The 24,292-nt window shown below is 34.9% G+C and overlaps 1 protein-coding gene and 1 long non-coding RNA gene across 3 annotated transcripts in view; one reads left to right on the forward strand and one right to left on the reverse strand.

Annotated features, from left to right (window-relative positions):
* Positions 1–21,864, reverse strand: part of prkd3 (protein kinase D3) — a 185,902-nt gene extending 164,038 nt beyond the window's left edge. For both annotated transcript variants that reach the window (XM_009293241.4, XM_680391.9), the window contains exons 1-2: positions 21,501–21,864; positions 20,481–21,136 (exon numbers count right to left, since the gene is read on the reverse strand). In XM_009293241.4, coding sequence (XP_009291516.1) covers positions 20,481–20,762 — 282 coding nt within the window. In that variant the 5' untranslated portion in view covers positions 20,763–21,136; positions 21,501–21,864. The remainder of the gene's footprint in view (positions 1–20,480; positions 21,137–21,500) is intronic.
* LOC137488133 (uncharacterized) lies at positions 3,836–7,935 on the forward strand. The gene is made up of 7 exons (XR_011007059.2): positions 3,836–3,943; positions 4,048–4,169; positions 5,016–5,099; positions 5,220–5,274; positions 5,374–5,449; positions 7,225–7,401; positions 7,692–7,935. It is a non-coding gene; the product is annotated as an uncharacterized lncRNA (long non-coding RNA).
* Positions 21,865–24,292: the final 2,428 nt, after the last annotated feature.

A 24,292-nucleotide genomic window follows, 5' to 3' on the forward strand; every position in this document is an offset into this window, starting at 1 on the left:
TAACTAGAACCATGACATAAACAGCAGCAGCACACTGGCCTGAAGGAATGTGAACTTGACCCGAACTGCACAAGACAGACTGTACAAAACCAGATGCAGCATGTCATTAACTCTCTGTGATGCTCTTCTGTCGCATATTGACCTGACATTCAGCAGCTTTTAGCAGATAGTAATGGCACCGCTTCAGTCATTCACAGGTCACATGAGAACAGAGCTGCTCTTGGTACAAGGCTATGATTTGACGTTTATGTACACAGTTTCTATCCACTGGCAGAACAAAACAGTAGATTTAGAACGTAGTTTCAAAACTGCCTAAACAAGCCTGTACAACTAAAAGGCTCCTACAGTTTTTAAATGGTCAATTTCCAAATTTGGCACTGTTGTTGTATTTTTCATATGTGACAAAAAAAAACTGAATATAGCCAGATTAGAGCAGGGCCATAAGGCAAAAAAAAAAAATTATCACTATAATTTTTTTTTTTCATATCAGTCGATATTGATATTTATCACGATAAACATAAAATCTTTATATCTATTAATTTTATAAGATTTTCAGTATGCCAATCGCTTTGTGCAGCTGATTTAACACATTTAGTGAAATGTTTTAGCTGTCTGACAATATAAAAAATAAAATAATAAACAAAATAACAATCTTAATTCAGGATTTACTGTTCAAGTTTTCAACAACCAGACATTAAAAGTTATTGGATATTATTGTTCAACATTAGAAAAAAATATAATAAACCCAGTTTAGAACTAGTAAAAGGTTAGTTAATGGTCACAGAAGTTTCAGTTTTGGATGAACTCTCCTTTTAATGGCAAGTATGGTTAATTTAGGGTGAAATATACTTTATCATATTTTATTTAGGCATGCTGAGGATTACTTGATGATCTATTGATTGTCAATAACACTTTAATCAAAAGACCTTAACGATGACTGATTAAGCATGGACATGCAAAGGTTTAGTTATGGTTTGCACTGTGAGACACGTCCACGCATTACATAAGCAAGTGTGTGCAGTTTACCTTATGCAGTCACCCTCTTGACATCGCATATTGCAGGACACATAAAGCCAGTTATGCGCTGATCTCCATTATATCCACGTATGTTTTAACCAAATTTGTCTGACAGACTAGCACAATTAGGCCTATGCAGATTCTCATTTTACAAATCGCGCATCACAACGAAAACATGCAGGGAGCCTCTCCATTTATACAGCGAGCTTTCGAGCTCTTATCCGAGTTTATTCTTCCGAGGTAACCCAAGAAATCTATCAGTGCTGCGAAAAGACTATCTAGCTCAAATATTTACAAACTAAAAAAAATTGTATATTTATAAATATATATATTTAAACAACTGCGGATGGATGCCTCGCTCCGAAGAAAATAAGGATGTAATTAATATTCCACTTTTGTTGTAAACGTCTGTCATATATTTGCTGCATTTTAATATGTCATAATTTTAAAGATTATGGGCTCTATTTTGACGGTCCATGCGCAGAGCGCAAAACGCAGGGCGCAAACGCTTTCAGGGCATGTCAGAACGCAATTTTGCTAATTTAAGGACAGGAAAATCCGTTTTGCGCCATGGCGCATGGTCTGAAAGTGTTGAGTTTATTTTCTCAATGAGTTATAGGTGTGTTTTGAGAATAAACCAATCAGAGTCTCATCTCCCATTACCTTTAAGAGCCAGCTGCGTCGCGCCATAAGCGCATTTTGACGTAAAGTAAGTTCACTTTCGCTTTTGTTCTCTTGGATAGGGAAACCTTTATGTACAGACATCAATTAGCCTATAAATAATTAATTTCGTTTGTTAAGCGCAAAGATTTGGTTCAAAACTATTTCTAAATTCAGTTCTTATTTCTAGCAAACGAATAAATGAACAATAATAACCAAGTGTGGTCAAAATACTGAGTTATTTCCAAATACACCTGCTATGCCCCATATGGTTTAAAACCTGACAGGTGGACAAATCTAAGCTTGTTTTTAATAAAACAAATATAAATATGGATATAATAAATAATTCTTCTAATAATAATAACATTATACAAAAGCAAATTTAATGAACTGAAAAAGCCTCCCGAGATGAAGAAAGTAAGGCAGTGGTGTAGGCTAGAAATTAATATGTTTTGTAATATTTCATTTATTTATATATATATACTTAAGATATTATATATTTTTCATATGTAAAGATATTTGCGTATTGCTCTGCATCTTGTTTGTAGTGTATAAGCCAGGTGCACCTTGCGCCAGACAATAGACCGACTTTGTTCTGGTCTAAAGATCAGACTATTTACAGTTTCTCAAAATAGCAACGCGCCAAAACACGCCTGCTTTTTTAGACCAGAACGCCTATGGGCGCACATTTGAGCGCAAATGTATTTGCTATTTAAACAGTGTGGTGCAACACCTCAAAATGACCCTTGCGCCGAGCTAAAAGTAGCAAAAGAATATTGCGCTTTGCAGTGGATGTTGCTCTGTTTTGTGTCGGATAGCAAAAAACTATAGCTATAAGCTATACCTATAAGGTCTAGTGACGTTTCTTGTCAACAATGTCTGTGACTCTGACCTTTTTTACCCTATTCTTAAGTACACCTAACACTGTATGCCTGTAAACTTGTACGACATGCGGCATCCGGAAGGGCAGGCTGCAAAATGCTTGCGCAAAGTTACGCATAGTGTGTAAATATTATCGAGCAATTATTGAACTGTCATTATCATTTTATTAAAAAATTTGATATCGTGACAATTATCGATATCGAATTATCGCCCAGCCCTAAGCCAGATATAGCCAATGTAAAACAAACCATCGAAAGCAAGAGATATAGTAAAATTGCAAATTCATCATTTAGTTTTGTAGCTCTATTTAGGAATATACCTGTATGACATTAAAAAGAGAAAATTAAAAACAAAAATTAGGAACAATGTTTATCCAATATCCAACAGCTGGATTTCTGACATGGACTGATGTAAAAGATTACAGTTTTTTCCAACTGCTTATACCAGGGTTTCTGCAGATATCATACCGTCAAATGTAAGACTTTAAAGACCTTTTTAAGACCATTAAGTATTAAATTTAAGACCTATATCACAATATTAAAAACACGCATACACATAAAAAGAAAATGCTAAATAACAAATTTAGTGGAAAAATAAAATTCTTTAAATTGAACAGTGCTGAAGACAGGTTCACTCTCAGAAAAAAAAGGTACAATGAGGGTACAATTTTGTTCCTAAAGGGAACAAAATATAAAATTGTACCTTTAAAGGTTCCATATTGGTCCTTAGGGTACAATTTTGTACCCAAATGGGCTAAAAAGGTACAAATGTCCAGATTTAGGTTTGAAAGGTACATTTTTGTACCTTTTACAGCACATTTGGATACAAAATTGTACCGTAAAGGACCAATTTGGCACCTTTAAAGGTACAATTATATATTTTGTTTCCCTATAGGAACAAAATTGTACCCTCAGCTCATGATAAGATTAAGACACTATATAACACTAATTTAAATGTATTAATACTAAACATTAATACTAAACATTAATACTAAAATACATAATTTAAAAATATAATAAATAAATAAATTGATTGAATTAAATATTTTAATTTTTTTTTTTCATGTATTTAAATTACATTTTTTCTCAAAAATGTTAATAATTTAATTTATAATTGAATGTAATTTTAATCATTAAAAATGTAAATACTGGTCTTTGCTTACTATTTAAGACCCTATAGTATATGAGATGTAGAATAAGAACCATGCAGAGTGACAGCATCTTCATACAGGTGGTGATGTTGCAGTCTCTTTAAGAATTTGGCTTGTTGAGACGTTATAGTAGTGTTTGTTACTGAGGCGGTCGGTAGAGTATGCTGGCTGTTTACACAGAACTTTGCACGCTTTTCAAAAAAAAAAGTCTATTTTGGAGTCCACACTTTTCAGGTGAGAATTTATTAAAGATATATTTTCAGTCTCATTTTTACATGTGAAGCCGTGTTCTGTTGATTTTGTCTCACTCTCGGGTCTCGGCTTTCCCCCGCTTTAAGTGCTCCGGACTGCCTGGTGTACGTTGGCCTGCAGGATGGAGTTTGCTAAGATGTCTGCAGCTTATTAAAGAAGTTAATACAATGTGATATCGAAGTCACCGAGGGACATAACGTTATAGACGGTGAGTACTATATGCTGTTAGTTTTCTCGGTGTAAAAGTTCCCTTTATTGCCTACGTTACGTATTTGCGCCTTATATCGTACGTTACGTTACTGCTTTATTAATAAGTGTTGCCACGGCGGAATATAATCGCAACCCAGATAGCAAAATACACTCGGGCCAGTTGTGGCTAGATTCTCGTCAGTCTGCTGTAACGTTACTCGGGCCAGATGCGGCGGCAGAAGCGAGCCGATGCTGCCGTATCCGTGCACCGGAATCGGGCCGTGAGTAATGTGCGGTGTGGCCCGGAGCTGGCGCGACAAAAGTCTTCATATACCTTCATATAAAACCTTTTGTTATTAATACTGGAAATTTGTAATTATTGATAATGTTTTATATTTTGAGGCCATTTTCTAGCCACGGTTGACCGCTGAAATGTAATTTTAGACGGTTAAGTTATATAAGTTACACCGCCATTTTATGAAGAAAAAAAATCACAATTTTGTCACCGGCAAAGCGACTGATTATGTAAACGTGGCTAGTTACAAACGTGGCGTGTGTATGCTTGTAAGTTACATATCTTCGTTTCAGTGTCTAAGTTACATTAATGTTGAGGAGTGTCCACAAACTCTCATGTCCAGAATTGTTGGTGCTTTACTATCGTTTAATGTTATACTTATGTTAATGTAGAATTATTAACATACCACGTTGTATAAATCGACGTTTTAAGTTAAACTTTGTTCTTTAATGTAATAATTTGTCTCATCTGTTCTGAAACTGGTACCTTGAGCTATTTTACCTATTTTATTAATATCTCAAAATAAATAAATAGTTATTGCTTTATCTTAAGTTTCCAATTGTCTTTCAGGACAAGATTGAACAACAGAATGCAGCCTGACAGCATCAGACCAATGAAGGCATGTCATATGAAAGCATGGCTCAGTTACAAGTTGTAAGTATGTCTCATTATCTATACCATGGTTTTAATGGCTTACATACTATTTTAAATTTGTAGGTTTTTACTTACAAACAACAATAAATGTACACCCACGTGTTTAAAATTATTTTCTAGGTTTTCATCGAAAGATGAGAGATCAACTGAAGAATGCTATGGACCTGACTCTAAGGTACTCTTTCTAAACTTTCTCCACTTGATTAATATTATTAAATTCTAGCTTTGTATGGATTCCTTCATATTTGTTTGTATGCCACATCTTATGTTCCAGGAATTGATTTTACAGCTGCACTTCTCATGTTGCCAGCCTTGTTAAGCGAGACACTTCAACATTTCGTTGTGCTCCGGTGCGTATGTTGTTTTCTGTTAGGCTTGGGCGGTATCCAAATTTTGATACAGTCAAACCGCCTCCATATTTTACCCCGGTATCTGGTATTACCGGCGTAATAAAAAAAAATATGACGTAAGGCTTAGACAGCATCACCAAACTGTTGGCTTGAGCCTAAACCATTCAGAAACTGAATACATTCTTCGCGACCTTAGGCTCGCGGTCAGAGAGAGAGAGAGAGCCAAGCGACGCACAGCACCCCTCTCTCTCTCTCTTACACAAACACACACGCACATCTCTCCTGCGATTTATTCAGAAATTTACTCCCACACCATAAGAAATCTGGCCGGCTCCCGCGGAACAGCAGCGGGAATGCAGAGAGCTGTAATCGGGCCATAAAAATTATACCCGATAGGTCCCGAGTCCGACAGGTACATTTTGATTGACAGCTTTATAAAGCCCGAACTCGTTTACAGCCCGACATTATTCAAATGTGCTCATGCACACAGCTTGTATGTTTTTTTCAAGAATGAGTCATTTATATGTTTTAACATCATTTACTCGTAACAAACGTAGACTGTAGGCCACTTGGAAGTTGGAACAAAGGAATAAAATAAGTCCTCTGTAACATCGTAACATCTCAGCACTCTATAAGTCTAGGTACATGCACTTAGCCTTTAAATTGGCCAACACACCAATGAAAAGAAATCGTCCTTAACAAATCAAATTAAAATAAACTCTAAATGATGACGGCTACTTTGGCAATAACGAAATTAAGATAAAGGCTCTGCAAGATGTGTTTCTCCACTTCTCTTCACAATCTGGCATTAGGGCGGCAGTGAAGCTGAATATTAAAAGAAAAATGCCACCATTAGTCTGTACACTTTGTCTACATTATGATTATATGGTTTAATTAATATTTATTTATAATTTAAAAACCCTTTACTCACCAAGATTAGGCTACGTGTGTTTGTGGAGGAACAATATTAAATCCACTGGTTTTAGCTCAGTCTCTCACTCATGGTGCGTCCAGCAGAACTGAACACCCTTTCCTGCGGCTACATGCCGAGATGCAGAGTTCTAATCTGGCTGATTTTGCAAGTTTTGGGTAGGATTGTTTGTTCATCTTCTACCAGTCAGGAACATCCATTTAATTTTCCATGACAGCAGTTTCAGTGTAGCGAGTGACCTCGTCTTTTTACCTGTCAGCTTGCGGTTTAATGCTCTACCGTAATACGCAGTGTATGAGTGACCGCAAAATACCTGCGGCTGGAATAACCGCTCTTTCTGAGCTAGTGACTGGCTTGACCGCCGTCAAAATTTGCTTTTTTACTACTTTGTCATCATTCGTTTCACTTTTGCAGGGATGGATTTTAATGCAGGGATTTGGATTTTTTCGGGTCTCGCCGGGTTCGGGCAAAGATCTTCAGCTCTAATGCAGACCTCTCGTTCATATTAACCACATCTCACTTCTGTTCAGTCGAAACTGCCAAACTGCAGGACACTTTGAAGCGCGACTCGTCACGTCACCTATCCCTCTCTCCCCCTCCTCTTCCCCTTCCTCTCTCTCTCTCCTCCACACTGTCCCGTGTAACAACCACACATACGTTTTTGTAGGCATTAAATAAAGGATATTTAATATTTTATGACGGTATAACGGTATTGAAACTGACACCGTTGCTATTTTTAGATCCCGCGGTATACCATAATACCGTAATACCGCCCAAGCCTATTTTCTGTTTAGTATATGCTGTGATAAATGCATTTTGTAATGCTTGATATTCTTTATATTAGGATGATGCAGTGGGTAGTGCTGTCACCTTACAGCAAGAAGGTTGCTGGTTCGAGCCTCAGCTGGGTCAGTGGGCATTTGTGTGAGGAGTTTGCATATTCTTCCAGTGTTCGTGAGGGTTTCCTCCAAGTGCTCCGGTTTCCCCACAAGTCCAAAGACATGCGCTATAGCTGAATTTGGTAAGCTTATTTGTCTGTAGTGTATAAATGTGTGTGTGAATAAGTGTGTCTGGATGTTTCGTAATACTGGGTTGCAGCTAGAAGGGCATCTGCTGCATAAAACATTTGCTGGATAAGTTGGTGGTTCATTCCACTGTGGCGACCCCAGATTAATAAAGGGACTAAGCCGAAAAGAAATTGAATGAATGAATTAAATTTATATTAGTCTTTTAATCTGTGGTACTTTTTTTTTTTTTAAATCAGTGATAGAGTGACTGATATTAATGTAATTATTGCTTTGTCATTTACAGTGAACCATCTTTACCACATCCAACAGTTCAAGTACAGGAGGAGGCCACCGACTGGACAACTGTGTTAACAAGATGAGTCACGGCAGTCTTCAGAGTTGATGGTATTGCGATTGGCCGGGCTAATGGTGTGGACGAATATACATTTTTGACATATCCATCTTATTAGAAGAACACCTTGATGTTTCTGCAGTGGAATGTTTTGAATGAACGGTGGACGGTGACAAGCCTCGATCTACTCCAGTTACCAGAGTGATCAACCTTGTTTTTTTGTTTCTCTACATGCTCTTGGGATAATCACAATCATCAAGTTAATCCAGCACACTGCTGTCATTCATGCATAAAGCACATTTTTAAATAACTTGTGGTCCTAATGACTATCAAAGAACATTTTCCAGATATGAGTGCTTTACATGTCATGTTTATCAAAAGCATAAATACATATTGTGTTACAACAAATTACAACTCCACTTGAGGATGATGAGGAGTAATCTACTGATGTTGAGGAAGAGGCTACTGATGTATTTGGTTTTCTGCACTGTTGAAGCAATTTATAGAGAAAGTTTGCCTTCATTCTGAAATTCAGAGAAAATGTTGATGACAAATTATTTATTATGACCGAGTATTCTGACTAAAGACAAACACTTTGGACGTTATAAAGTGCAGTACTTGATGTAGCCTGTGTAATGTGTTTATAAATCTTAAACAGTATTCTTGTGGTCTTTGTATTAAGTGTAGATTATTTAGTTTTTATTTGTTATCTATATTGTTCTTTTTACTGTTTTACATGTCTGCTTTATACTTGCTGTGTAATTTTATTTCTTAACACATTCAGCTGTGAGTTGTAATGAAATATTTCTACATTAATAAATAAAAATGGACATCTGTGAACCAAAATATTTTATTTATTTATTTGTGCATGCAGTCACCAAAAGATCAAAATGCCTGGGTCAGTACCCTGAAAATACTATATAATATAGAAAGGTACATTTTTGTACCTTCAGTGTCTACAATTTTGTTCCTTGGGGGTACAAAATTGTCCCTTAAAGGGTACAAATGTAGAAGGTACAATTTTGTACCTTTAAATAGAGGTACAAATTTCTACCCTTAAGGGTACCACCCCAGTGACGGGCCATTTGTACCCTAAAAGGTACAATTTTGTATCTTTTTTTCTGAGAGTGTTGGATGCACCATTGAACTATAGGAAAAAACAAACAAACATCTTAAGGATGAGTTATACTTTTGCCTGGCGCCACATCGTGCACCTCCGCTGACTGCACGCACCTGACGAAACAGACGAAGGCTTTTATATTTGACGAGTTCGCCATTGTGATATTCTTTAAAACGACAGGGAGCAGTCAAAAGAAACCCATTGTGAAGTCAGATGGATAAACAGAGAAGAAGTAGAAAGTTTCCGGAACTAGGTCATATTATTAATATCGTTCAAGATTTTAAAACTAGTTATTTTTATTATTTTTATAATTTATTATAATGATTCTAAAGATTTTTTAAATCTAACTTTGATGAATCAATTCCTTTCGTTCATGTCTCAGACAGTTCTACCTATTAAAGTTAAATATTAATAACAACAGTACATGGGTTGCTCTACAATTATATTTTTTATTATGGCAAGAATAAAAGCAAAAAAAAAAAAAAAAAAAAAAGTAAAAGACTTTTTTTTATTTTATTTTGCCCACTTAACAATTCCCACATTATTGTCTGGCTAGTTTTTGTCCTCTACTTATAAGCTAAAAAGGCAATAATGGTCCAACATTCCGGACTATCATCACCAATAAAGCCTAGAAAAACAGGGCATCAGTAAATATTGTAAACCTATAGATTCAAATATTCCTTTCCAGTTATCAATGAAATAATTTGTTACTTAATTTTAGTTTGTAGCTAGTAAATTGTTTTAAATTCAAAATTGTAATATATACATGAATGTTGGGCTGGGCAGTATATCGGGTTCTGGGGATATATTGATCTGATTCTCCAACGGGATGCGGGATTAACCAATATCATTCATATCAATATAGTTTGAGACCACACATGTGCATTCTGCGCGAAACAGACCACTCCAATGTAGCATGCGAACTCCACTTGCACAAATGTGCGCATGCACATGTCTCTTCTTTACATTTACGTTATAACACATTTAGCTCTGCGTTTTGGTCTGCTATAATGACTGTTTACATCTATATGCTTAACCTGCATTTTATCAAAGTACACAAACAATTTTGTTACTTCTCATATCTATAGTCTATTCAGTTGCATCTTCTTATTTAACATTTATTAAAGCAAGTTTAGTCAAAACAAAACAAAAGAAAAAGTGTAGGATTGTTTACATAGACTGAAAGACTTATCTTTAGATATGTTTGATATGTGCACTGTTTAATAATTTTGCACAATACATACATGTAAATGTGTAACAAAAAAAAAAACATATACAGCTGTTTAATTGTTGCTTATAAATCACACAACTGTGGCATACAGGATAACTAATAACAACACTGCAATTGTAAGAAAATACTGTGTTTCATATTTACATTTATTGTGGTTCATTTCTATCATACAATATCTTATGTTGTTTTACTATTTAAGTGTGTCCTTTTTTTGCTGTGGCAATTTAGCTATGTTTCCTATGGTTCTGTTTACTTTGGTATTTGCACAACAGCACAGTAGTGCTGTCGATAGCACAAGCAGGAAAAACACTGTACTGTATTTATTTATCAGAATTTTTTTTTTATTTGAAATGTTGCGCAACTTTTAGTTTTAAGCAGAAAACCTTTACTGTATTTTATTTATCAAAGATTTTGTGGAGCTGTTTATTTGTAAACAGGAAGGGGAAAACCATGTGATTGAATTATATTGTGCTCAATAAATGTTTAATTAAGTTTTAATATAGGCTTTAACTCTCAAGTAACCATTTATGGGAAAATACCGGATATATATCGTATAATGTCATTCCTCCTAAAAACACCGGGATATGATATTTTGCCTTTATCACCCAGCCCTACAGTGTAAAACCCATGAATGGTGGAAAAACATTCTGTAATATCAAAACCACCTGGGTCTACCCTTTTGCCATGGCTTCTCTTTTTGTTTTTAACAAACTTATCCCTCAGGTTTTTCCAAACTTTTAGAAAAACTTTTACTCCTTTTCCACTGCTGTTACAATTTCTAGCCAAGAATTATTGTTTATCTACACTGTAAGAAAAAATTTTTTTAAAAAAAGGTCAAATGACTGGCAGCTACGGCTGCCAAACAAAAAACATAAAATTACGGTAAAATGTCTTTGTTGAAATAAAGTGCAAAAATAATAAATCTACAGATATTTTCATCAAAATGTTTACAGAAAAACACTGTTATTTTACAGACTTTTCCTAGATTACTACGAACAAATCTGTTCAATAAAGTTACACACTAAGAGTTTTACAAAGAAACACTGTTATTATACAGACTTTTCTTAGATTATTATGATCAAACACCATCAATAAAGTGACTGCACTAAAAGTTGAAGAGAAAACAATGTTATTTAAAATAATTTTCCCTAAATCATTACGATTAAACACCTTTAATCAAATGCCAAGACAAGCTCATGATCGTAATTTAACAGTTTTATTTTGGATCAAAAAATTAAAAAAAAAAAAAAAAACGAGATTAAACTGAGTAAAATTCTCACAAATTTAAAATTACAGTTGTTACATTTTATTGAATAGTGTTTATGTAAAACATGTAGAGGTTTAAGTTATATGGAATGATTTAGTTACAGATCTTAAATGAAATGGAACTGTAACATGAAGGGGACGTTGACAAATGAGTGCAGATCCAAATGCAGGTTTATTACACAGAGATGGTCAGGCAAACAACAGTCAACACAGGGGCAAATAGATGTAACATTATGCAGGGAATCCAGAGTCATGGTCAAATAACAGGCAAATGGTCAGTCCCGGCAGCAAACAACGTAAACAATTAACAAACAAAGCAAGGTAAAAGTAGAGAAACGCTTCATAATGTTCACAGTAAAAGTATAACAAGACTAAGAAATTGGTCTATGCTGCTTTAAAAAGCGCATGTAATCAGTTCATAACGATCCTCCGACTATGTGTGCAATCAGCGGAATCCGGAACAGGTGCATGTGAGCGCACTTAGTGTGTAACTTTATTGAACGGATTTGATTGTAATAATCTAGGAAAAGTCTGTAAAATAACAGTGTTTTCTGTAAACATTTTAATGAAAATATCTGTAGATTTATTATTTTTCGCACTTTATTTTAACAAAGAAATTTTACCATAATTTTATGGTTTTTGTTTGGCAGCCGTAGCTGCCAGTCATTTGACTTTTTTTACATTTTTTTTACAGAGCAAGTAATTACAATTTATTCAAACTGTGTAAATAATACGGCAATTTTATTGTATAAACGGACAAATTGCTGTAATTTGTCATTACTTATACAGTACATAAAATAACAGTCAAGCGTTAATTTACAGATATTGTTTGCAAATTTTACGTATTTTTGAATATAATTTAAAATAAAAGAAAAAATAATGTATAAATAATACTGTAATTTCCCTGTATAAAAACAAAAATGTCAGTAATTTGTCTTTAATGATAAAGTACCTAAAATGAAAGTCAAACTGTGAATTTAGAAAGATTGTTTGTCATTTTACTAAGTTCTACATATAATTTTAAATGACAAAAAATTACTTTAAAAAAATTTAGGGATACTTTCTGTAAAATTAGGGTTTTTTTACAGTGTAGTTCTCACTATGATCATGGACGAATCAAAAAGATCTGTGAAGAGACGTACCTGTTTCAAACAAAATCTCTTTAAAGTGTTTCATATACAACTCAAATCGATTGTGGAGCCACACAAACTGTTCGCCCAAGGTTAAAAAAATGTTGTCCGCTCCGCCAGCCGAAATCATGTCGTGTGCATACAAAGCGAACCCCCGCGAACACAGCGATGACGTCACATTCACCACGCAAGGAGTTCAATAACAGAAAGCTGATTGGCTATTGCATATTGGTCTTATTTGTAGTTGTAATATCGCAAATTACATTTGGACTATAAAGAACTACATCACCACGAAAACCAAGCAACAACAAAAAAGAATTTAAATGAGCATTAGATGTAACATAGGGCAGGACGATATGGCAAAAATTTAAATTACGATATAGTTCTTAATTTCGGTCGATACGATATATTTCCGCTATCGATTTGGACAATATTAAAAAGACATGAAAAAACTGCCAAAAACGCACACAATAGATGTCTTTACCTATAAATGTTTGCAAACTGAATTTGCAAAGTCTACAATACTTCCAGGCTCTTATACCTTTTCTTTAAATAAAAAAAGTGTAAAAAAAAATATGTTCTCTTTTTATTTGTAATTAGCCTTTACAAACACACACACACACACACACACACACACACACACACACACACACAGACACAGACACACACACACACACACACACACACACACACACACACACACAAACTCGCTGCATGCTGGTATAGCACTCGAGCAAACTTTAAAATAAAATTTACAAACATATTTATCAGGAATCTGGTTATTGCAGAGCTGATGAAATAGAAAGAACGTGATTAATAGAGGTATTCAATCTGTTAAATAATGAAAATGTGTTACAGAAAATATTAGTCTATATAAATAGACTATATAAAATATAAAACTATTTTGTGTTAAAACTTTTAATTTAATTGGTTAATTATACACACATATAAATAGACGGATATAATCCTTAAAGTATGTTTAAGATTAAAAGCAACCAGAACTGTTAATATACTCAAACAACTCTTTTTCTTTTGCAAATATTATTGTAACCTATACTCTTTTTTTATTTTATTTATTCTTTTTCTGTTTAGTTTTTTTACGATGTGGTTGTCATAATTGTAAGATTTTGTTGTTATTTTGATTGTTAAATATTTACATACATATAACAAAAAAAACTCTGATAAAAGTTTCTGTTCATCACGTTGGTCAAGCAAACCCCCATAAACTATGTCTATAGTATATATCTGTAGAGGCTAAATGCAAATAAAAAGTGAACATTAATTTTTTTGTACTTTATTTTTGTTTAAAGTGCATCTGTTCCCCCTCTTAGCAGATTACAATCACTGTAAAACATTGTATTCAATTGTAGATGTAAGCCTATGATAGAGCAATGAGCTTCAGATTCAGAATCAGAATAACAGTGTTTACACAGTGTACCCAAACATTTACCGTATTGAAATACGTGTTTGCCATTTGAGGCAAATGCTTTTTTCTAATGTGTGTTTATAGAATTTTGAATGTAGTGTTAGATTTTAAAGGAAGCGTGACGCATTTTGCATTTTGTGTGTGCAGTTTTGAGAATTTGTATGTAGAGTTTTGAAAGAAGGTGACCCTTTTTTGAAAATGTGTGTAAGCAGTTGGAATAAAACTGTAGAGCAGGATATATAATATTTAATGTAAATGCGTTAATGTGTTGATCTTGACTTCTTTTCAAGAAGAGGATATGTTTACTATATGCCCCATGTGAGACATAATTACAGCTTTTGGCTATAGTCTGATATTGAAAAAAATGTTCCTTATTCTCCACAACACTGTACTCTTCAGCCCAATGATTATCACAAACAGTGTGGCTCAATGTGTATTTTTTTTTCTGTGTATTGTTTGCAATATTTTGGCCTCTATTTTGACGGTCCATGGTTCATTTATTCTCTTAATGAGTTATAGGTGTGTTTTGAGAATAAACCAATTAGAGTCTCATCTCCCATTCCCTTTAAGACCCAGCTGCGTCACGGCAAGAGCGCATTCGCTATTTACAGGGCGCAAAGTAAGTCTAAGTGGAAAAAATGAGCATTTTACAAGCAAACAGTTAACAGTTTACACACGGACATCAATTAGCCTATAAATAATTAATTTTGTTTGTTAAGCGTAAAGATTTGTTTCAAAACTATTTCCAAATTCAGTTCTAATTTCTAGCAAAGAATAAATGAACAATAATAACCAAGTGTGGTCAAAATACTAAGTTATTTCCAAATACACCTGCTATGCCCCATATGGTTTAAAACCTGACAGGTGGGCAAATCTAAGCTTGTTTTTAATAAAACAAATATAAATATGGATATATTAAATAATACTGCTAATAATAATAACATTATACAAAAGCAAATTGTTATGAATGAACTGAAAAAGCCTCCCGAGATGAAGAATACTTAAAAGCAGTAATTTTTCATATTTATGTAGGCTAGAAAATAATATGTTTTGTTATATTTTAATCCTTTATATTCATATATATTCTTATTATATCCTATATATATCCTTAATATTTAATTTTTTTCATATTTAAAGATATTTGCCTATTGCTCTCTTGTGTGTATTAAGCAGTGCGTAAGCGAGGTGCAGTTTAGTTTTGGTCTAATGAAAAATCTATTATAGTTTCTCAAAATAGCGACACACCAGCGGTCCGCCTCAGTACACCTTCCTTTTTAGACCAGAATGCCTATGGGCACACAAATGAGCACTAATGCATTTGCTATTTAAACAGCGTAGCGCAACGCTTCAAAACAACTCTTGCGCCAAGCTGAAACTACCAAAAGTCTATTGCGCCTCGTCTTGCGCCACACTGCGCCAGGTGTATGATAGGGCCCTTATTGTCTATGGTGAAATGCTATTTTTATAAGCAAAATCATTTATTTATAGGGATGTCCCGATCTGATATTAATATCGGAAATTCATCCGATATCAGTCCAAAAAATTATATAGAACTGCGTTAAAAATCTCAGATATAAGCAGTCCGATGCGCTCTTAACTCCGTTACAGTTATTCTATCCAGCAGCGTCCAGAGCCAGCGTGCAAAGCCCACATGATCACAACACTGCTTGCTAGCAAAGTCTCTAAGATTTAACATGCTCTTCACATTAAGTTATGGTGTATTACGATAGAAATCTATTGTGAAGGTAGCACACGCTGATGCTATCAACAACGGCACATGTCTAAAGTTACTGGTTTATGTACTTCACGCCAAGCGATTTTTACATTGTTTTGTATACGCTGCTAAGAAAACAAGGCTTCCCACACAAGATTTTACCTCAGTGGTCCGGTTTTGTGTGCGGGTGAATACTCCACCACGGACTCGCTCATTGGGTGACAATGCATCCTCTTTTTCCTGGACATGTCCTCTATTTGGGACTTAAAAATTCATTCAGCCAAGATTTCTAAATCTCCTAACATGTTCCGGATTCTGCTTTCTTTAGCTGCGTTTCTACATTACTTTATACGGAAATTTTGGCTGGTGCATTTCAATCTCTCAGCAGCACCAAGACAAGAGAGGGAGCAGATTTGACCTGTCAGTGATGCACATGGGTAGTAGGAGTAAAATAGTGGATTTCTTATTCTTTATTTCATTTTTTTACTTGAACACACTGGAAAGAAACAGTGTCAAGTAAAAGGTGTTAAATGCTAAACATCTTTGTTGTTTTAATTGTCTGTTAAATAAGAATAAGAAATCATTCTGTTGCTGAGGGCCATTACATTTTAAAAGAAAGAATGGTATTTCTTTTGGGGCAGAAGGAACACTTAATTAGAGGCATTCCCATGTTAACCTCTTCTTTAAAAAGCCCAAAAAGATAAAGTGCTCTGATTAGCAGTGTCAGCTTTGAACATGAATTTGCAGTTCTGTGTATTTTTCCCATGTGGGCAGTATTGTGGAATCTGGCAAAATATTATCCAAATATAATTAATTTTGATAAATAAAATTATTCTTAAAGTCACATTATTGCATGTGCTGTGGAGAAAAGGTGCGTTTCAATCCAGCTACTGCAAGTATATTTATGTTAAAGATAATATGTGCAATATATATATTATTATAAAATTAATAATGTTTGGGAACATTAATACAGCCATAATCTTATGATACAAACACAGATGAAATAGATCTGATCATGTAAATGTTTGAACTAACCATATTGCACATTTTTATTAACTTATCAGTACCTTACATCCGCGCCCCAGTGTAAAAGATATTTTTCTGCTCAACTGGATCAAAAATTCATCAAGAAGCTGTGTGTGAAATTGAAACTTTGCACACTCAACCTTTAGCAGTTGTTCAATTGACAATATTATTTTTCTCTTTATGTTCCTGCTCTCAGCTGTTTCTATTTGCTGATGGTAAAAAATAAATAACTGAAATGACCTTTAATTAGTATTTAGTATTATTTTATTTATTCAATTACGATATTTTTAGGGTATTAATATTTATTCTTTAATTCTTTTATATATATTCTTATGTAAAAGGTTAACATTTATGCAACCAATATTTAATAAATTGGTCTTTTTTATACATACCAACTGTTGCTGACTTTTGTTTTCAGTTTGATCTGTTCATACATTCCATTTAACGAAATAGGTAAAAGTAAAGTATTCATGATTTGTGCTGATATCGGACTTATATCGGTATCGGTTCGTACTGAAGCCTGCAATATTCGCTATCATATCGGAAGTTAAAATGTTGTATCGGGACATTCCTATTCATTTATGCAATGATCTGATTTAAATAAATGCAATCCAGGCTAAAAAAAATGTCAATGCGCAAACTATTAGACTTTAAAATACTATGAATAACTAAACCTCAGCAGATTTTCTGATTCTTATTGGCTGTTGCTGATATAAGAATGTATGATACTGTATATTTCTTGCTCTTCAAAATACTTTTCTCTTTTGTGGACATTACCACAAAATGTCATTCTTTAGACCAGACCTATAGTAAACAAGAATTCAACAAAGTGAACAAAGAATTCAACAATGTGTTTTTCATGGAGTTTTTGATTCTTAATTTCACAGTCATTACATAATACGTGTAAATACAACCAGTTCATTCATAAGTTAATAAATAAACCAGATTTAAGGGTTACCTGAGAATTTTAAGTACTGTTTTACTTAGTGCACTAGTCCTTAAATTTTATTTTAAACTGCACAGTTATAAATCGGTTATGTAACCAATATGTTTACAGTGCAGTTCAATCATTTATTACAATATAGCATGAAATTATATAATATATTTAAAATTTCTGACTTTCTGACTGGCTTGCATGGTTCGGGACTTGTAGAGCTGCGGATCGATGGATTTGCTGAACTTCAAATCTGAAAACTGGACTGACCAGTTTCAATTTACTATAATCTTCTATGTGAAGCTGCTTTGACACAATCTAAATTGTAAATACGGTACAGAAATTAAAATGAATAAAATTGAACTTGGTTAAAGGCGCCGCAGTGGTGCAGTAGGTAGTGCTGTCGCCTCACAGCAAGAAGATCGCTGGGTCGCTGGTTCGATCCTCAGCTCAGTTGGCATTTGCTCAGTTGGCATTTCTTTGGAGTTTGCATGTTCTCCCTGCGTTTGCGTGGGTTTCCTCCGGGTGCTCCGGTTTCCCCCACAGTCCAAAGACATGTGGTACAGGTGAATCGGGTAATTGTCCGTAGTGTATGAGTGTGTGTGTGAATGTGTGTGTGGATGTTTGCCAGAGATGGGTTGCGGCTAGAAGGGCATCCGCTGCATAAAGAAAATGTGCTGGATAAGTTGGCGGTTCATTCCGCTGTGGTGACCCCGTGTTAATAAAGAGACTAAGCCGACAAGAAAATTATTGAATGATTGAATGAACTTGGATAGTTTGGGAAAGCCATATGTTATTGTATGGCAATTCTTGACAGACAGACAGCATTAAGGAATAATTTACCCAAATTTACCCTTCGCTTGTTCAAAACCTACTTGAGTTTTAGTCTTCAGTTTAACAAAAAAAGAGGATATTTTGAAAATTGCTGGTCCCTGGGACTCATCGTCTTCCATAAGATGTTTTCCCTACTATATTAATACGTGTCCCTGTAACAAGCATTATACAATTTTTGTTTTCTTTTTTTTTTTTTGGTGTACAACAGAAGAAAAACTCATAAAGGTTTAGAGACATTTAAAAAAAAAAAATGGAGTTGTTTATTTAACCCAATGGTTGAGTTAAAGATATCTGGTGCTTTGTTGGGTTATTTTTAAACTTTATTGAGTTATTTGATTTAAAAACCCAACCAGTTAAGATTTTTTTTTTTTTATTTTAACAGTCAACTAATTTAACTGACACAGAAAAGCTGTATTATTATGTGACGTAATGTTGTTTTTGCGTTATAGAGTTTTTTTAAGCTGTAACCCAATAATGTTGTTATTAGTTTTTTATTAAATTACCTCTCTGTGTCGTGCTTTTTTTTTTTCGTTTCACCAGCTCTCTTAATTATTGATGAGATAAATGCATGCTTTAGCTAATCTATATTAAATGGATAAAAGCGATTAAGTGTCTGGAACTTAAAATGTGTCAGAAATAAAGCATTTTCAATATTTATTTTAAAACTGTATGTTATTTATTTACACAGTCATAATTATAAAATTAATTGTAATACTAGTAGTAGCATTAGTTATACCTGAATAAAAAAAAAAAAAAAACATTTAATCCAAATAACCCAATGCATTTGGTTAAGATAACCCATAGTTGGGAAGGTGCTCTAATAACCTATAGTTGGGTTATATGTTGGGGTATTTTTAACCTAAAGTTTTTTAACTCAGCACATACACACATACGCACGCACTCACACACACACACACACACACACACACACACACACACACACACACACACACACACACACACACACACACACACACACACACACACACAATCAATTTAAACTGAGGTATGTAGGTATTTCTGGTTTTCCCATGACTCTCCGTGGTGGGTATGCAAATGAGTTGTGGTATCAATCTGTGCTCAATGCCCAACATTTGTTAATTTCACCAGTTAATCAAGCCATTCTCTAAAATGGTGACTATATTTCACACTGAGGAATCTGGTCCATTATTAAAGTACTGCTAAAGTGGACCATTTGGTATCCATTTTTATTTATTTTTTTTTTTACGTATGAACATTGATATGTTTTTATGTATGTATTACATCATCTTTGCTTCTAATTAAAAAAAAAATCTAATGCAGGGTCTATGGGACAGGACAGGAAATTTGACAATATTCTCTCCTCTTGCTGCTCTCATCAGTCTCACACATTTTTTTTTTTTTTTTCTGAAAGTCTTTATAAAATTATTGTGGAGTTTATCTTTTATTGTGTGAGCAAATAAGATTGTAAAAAGATATTTGTTGTATTCTCTTATTCACTGCGCTCTAAGTTTTCCCAACTATGACGATTTCCACTACTGAGAAACCCGGAAGTGTAAAACTTAACATTAGCAACCACAAAAACAACCATATTAATTTACTGGCAAAACCCTAGCAACAATACAACACACAAGTCAAAATTTAAGTATCTTTTTAAATTAGAGTTTTCAACAGAACAATCCAAATCACATACTGATTGTAATACAGAATCATATCTGAGGTCAGAAAAATTACAGCCACTGGATTCTCCAACTGACCAGCAGAAATGTGCCTCAAACAACACGCCTCCTACTTCATTTACCACGTTTGTGAAAATGCATGTGGATCAAAGCAGATTTAGATGAGATTGAATGAAAATGTGTTCTTTAATCAGTCACTAATGCTCCTCATGCTCATCCACCTAAATCAACTTCCTAAAGATTACAGAAAAGAACGCGCATCAGACAATTAGTCTCACCCTTTTACATAAATTGACAAAATTCAATTGAGTAAAATGCACAACCAAGCAGCTAGACTTAGGAAGACTCTTAATGAAAGTGTGTATATCATGCGAATAAGAAACTGTTCTGAAACTTCATTACCTTTTGATCAACTATGGAGCAGACCAAATCCTTCACAGAGCTGAGTGACAAATCATGTGGATCCAGGGTGACCATTTCCCTGGTGAGTCCAATCTGGAGGAGGAAGGACACTCCATGGATAGAGCTGGTGGGGCTCGGGACACTGTGATTCCCATTGGAGAGGCGGACGCAGAGTGGCACCGGAGGGCTGGGTGATGGAGAGGGGGTTGGGGGTGCAGTCTGATGCTGAGAGTGTACGAAGGGATTAGGTAAGGTCAGAGGAGAGGTGCTACTGGCAGACATTAGTTTCCTCCGCAGATTGAAAGCAAACTGGGTAAAACTGTCAAGCTTGGAAATCGTGGCAGATATCTGATGAGAGTCCAGGTTGTGTTTTTAAACAAACATACTGTTTTCTTACATCCTCATGCAGGTGAACAGAAGTGTCACAGTCATGTGATATCCGTGGTGTCGCAAAATGAAGCAAAGAATTATTATATTTGCTACCTCACCCACAATAAACATGCAATCTTCTGGATAGCATATTCATTGCTGTCTGCGTAGTTTTCGGCATATGTTGCACATGTTGGACTGATAAAGTGTCACTCCACGGCTAAGCAGTCAGAATGCCAGCGTGATGCTCAACAAAGAGCTTTCCATCATAATCCAGCTGCTCATTTCTGTGTAAAACAAAACAGATTCATGCCTTTATCCCACGATTCCCTGAACATTACTCATCAATATGTAAGAGAAACAAGTTATTAAACATTCAAACGACAGTGTAACTTTAAACTCCTTGTATTCTGAAAGAGTTTGGCACATTTTTGTCTTGCAAAGAAGAACTGTGGCTCACATCTGGAAGCACATCTGGAGACCCTCCCACTCTAGATCACATAACTGGCACAATACCACAAATACCAGCAAAACAAGTTATACAATGTCTGATCGTGCTTTATTATAATGCATCATGATGAACAACAAAGAAACCTCTAGACGAAAATAATCAGATACGATGAAGAGAAAAGGAAAAGAGAGGAAACTCACCTTTAATGCTGGAAAGGCGTTTCCCAAACAAGTGAAGAAATGAGAAAAGCTTACTATCAGTGGAAAATGGGTGCTTGATTGCCTCGGGGTGTCTTTTTTTTAAAGATCTGACTTTTAATAAAGCCTGTAGAGCATCGCTCGACTACATACTCTCATAAGAGCTCGATGTGAAAACTTTCTATCTTCTTTTCATATAACATTGCTGCTACTTCACGTGCGCCTTAACGTCTGCTCTCCATCTCCGCGAGAAAATAAAAAAAACGGAAAACGTAAAACCTGAAGAAAACGGCAGGTCTGGAGAACTGTGAAGTTGAGCTTCAGAAGTGCAGAAATGTTTTTTTCTCTCACTGCCTGTGACGCGCATGTCTCTCACGCGCAGTTTCCGTTATGTGAAAGCCGAGCGTGTGTTCGCGCCCTCTACAGGCGTCATTCCACTAACACTGTGACGCAATTACGCTTTAAAACGTCCTGCAGGTTTGAATCAGTTGAACAATTTGTTTTGGCAACTGTTATATTATGCAACTAACAAATATCCGTGACTCGTCTTTCATTCTTATATAGATTACTGGTTGGTGAAATATATATTTTTTTTAATAATGCGATGTCTGTATTGATAGAACCTTGCTTAATGAATCTTTATTTAATTAAATTTAGTACAAGAGAAATAGGTAAAAAAAAAACTACTGGAAATTAAATAATATATTGCTTGAAAATGAAAGTTTAAATAAAAATTAAGTGTTTATAGAAAAATATTGGGACAGTTTAAAAGTTGGGAAAATATTGGGAATTAATGAAGTCTGATATAAGAACAACATTTATCGGTCATGTAAAATTGGAATAAAAAAATGTGAAGAAGAAAGGAAATAATAAAAGAACTATATTTTAAAATTGTGTAAAAAAGAAAAAGGAATCTTTGAATGATTATAAACTGAATTTGATAACATTTATAAAAAAGCAAGAGCAGCTTTTATTGGAGCTAGACCTAAATAGTTAGAAAAAGGGGGGAAAATGTCAGTTTTTTCTGACTACTTTTTGGCTCAGCCTCTAAATTAATTATAAATTACATTATTATATATTTAGCAGATTATTCCTCAGTTATTTCGAAATTTGTTGCTCAGTTTTAGAGCAATTTGTAATGTCCCATATGAGCTTCTTTAAGTATTAACCAGAGCTTTCATAATATATGTGATGAAATGGATATTGAAGAGTTGAAAGAGTGCATTAAATTATTTAAAAAATAAGAAATCTCCAGGCAATGATGAGATAATATCAATAATATCAGGTTAGTTTAGATTTGATTGATTATAATTTATTTATAGAGGATAATAGTTTTATTTTATGGAATAAGCTTTTGATTCGGTGATTCATAGTTTTTTAAAGTCATTTAATTCTGATTCTGATTTTGCCACATTAGAGAGTATGAGATTGTGAAGCCCATGAACCTGAAAGATTTCAAAGCTGCCATAGTACTGTCTGAATTTTCCCTATAGTCCACAATCATATTCAATGCTTTGAGCAAATTTAGCTGTAGGTTAATATGACTGCACTTAAAGGTCAACTGCTCAACTGCAGGCTCACAAACATACTGGATGAGGAGAGTTAATCAAATAAGTTTTTCAAAGTAACAAAAATGAACAAAAGGCATTACTTTACTTGCAGCAAAGTATTTAGTAATATAAAAATATTGTAATAAATTCATTTTAAAAAGTAACTTTCGAACTGTGGAACTCTCTGACAATTGATCTTATTTTTTAGCATTTTAACAAATTTTCATATTTTTAGCACAAAAAAAAGCAAAGTAAATTTTTCCCTACAAAGTGACTATTTTCTAACATTATACATTTGTAATTTGTATCTCTGTTTATTGATTATAATACATTTAATTTTTTTATTTAAAAAAATATTAATTTTGTACGTCTTTCAATATGTATATTTAATTGATTAAGTGTGTGTTCAACTGGTCACACTTTACAACAAGGTTCATTAGTTAATGTTAATTAATGCATTTACTAACATGAACAAACAATGAACAATACATCTACTACTGTATTTGTTCATGTTTGTTAACTTTAGTTAATGAAAATACAGTAGTTCATTGTTAGTTCATGTTAACCCAGTTACATTAGCAAGATCAAAACAGGAACAAAAACGGGAGTAGAATCCAAGTGCAGTTTAATATAGTATTGTGCAGAGAAAGTGACAAAAATACAAAAATCCAAAGTGCAAAGTAACAAACAAAACAAACAAACGAGGACTCAAACAGTATTAAACTCGAACTAGACTTTAACAAGAATAACAGGATACAGACTGGAATCAGGAACCAACATACCGACAAAGGGGGCAGAGCGGAGCAGGAACAAGGGGAGGGATGGGAGGGTCAGACCAGGGTAGGTTCCGTGTGTCAGGTGCCCTGGCAGGAAGCCAGGGTGTAGCTGGGGGATCTGGGACCACCAGGGAAGGGCGGGAGGGATGACCCATGGATGATCCCGTAGGAGACACAAGGCAGGGGGTTTTAGGAGAGCCTGCTGGAGAGGCAACTGGACAGGAACCGGCGGGACTGGAGGCAGCTGGACTAGAGCCGGCGGGACTGGAGGCAGCTGGACTTGAGCCGGTGGGACTGGAGGCAGCTGGACTGGAGCCGGCAGGACTGAAGGCAGCTGGACTGGAGCCGGCGGGACTGGAGGCAGCTGGATTGGAGCCGGCGGGACTGGAGGCAGCTGGACTGGAGCCGGCGGGAAAGGAGGCAGCTGGACTGGAGCTGGCAGGACAGGAGGCAGCTGGACTGGCAGAGC

This window comes from Danio rerio, chromosome 17 (assembly GCF_049306965.1).
Source record: "Danio rerio strain Tuebingen ecotype United States chromosome 17, GRCz12tu, whole genome shotgun sequence".
NCBI lineage: Eukaryota > Metazoa > Chordata > Actinopteri > Cypriniformes > Danionidae > Danio > Danio rerio.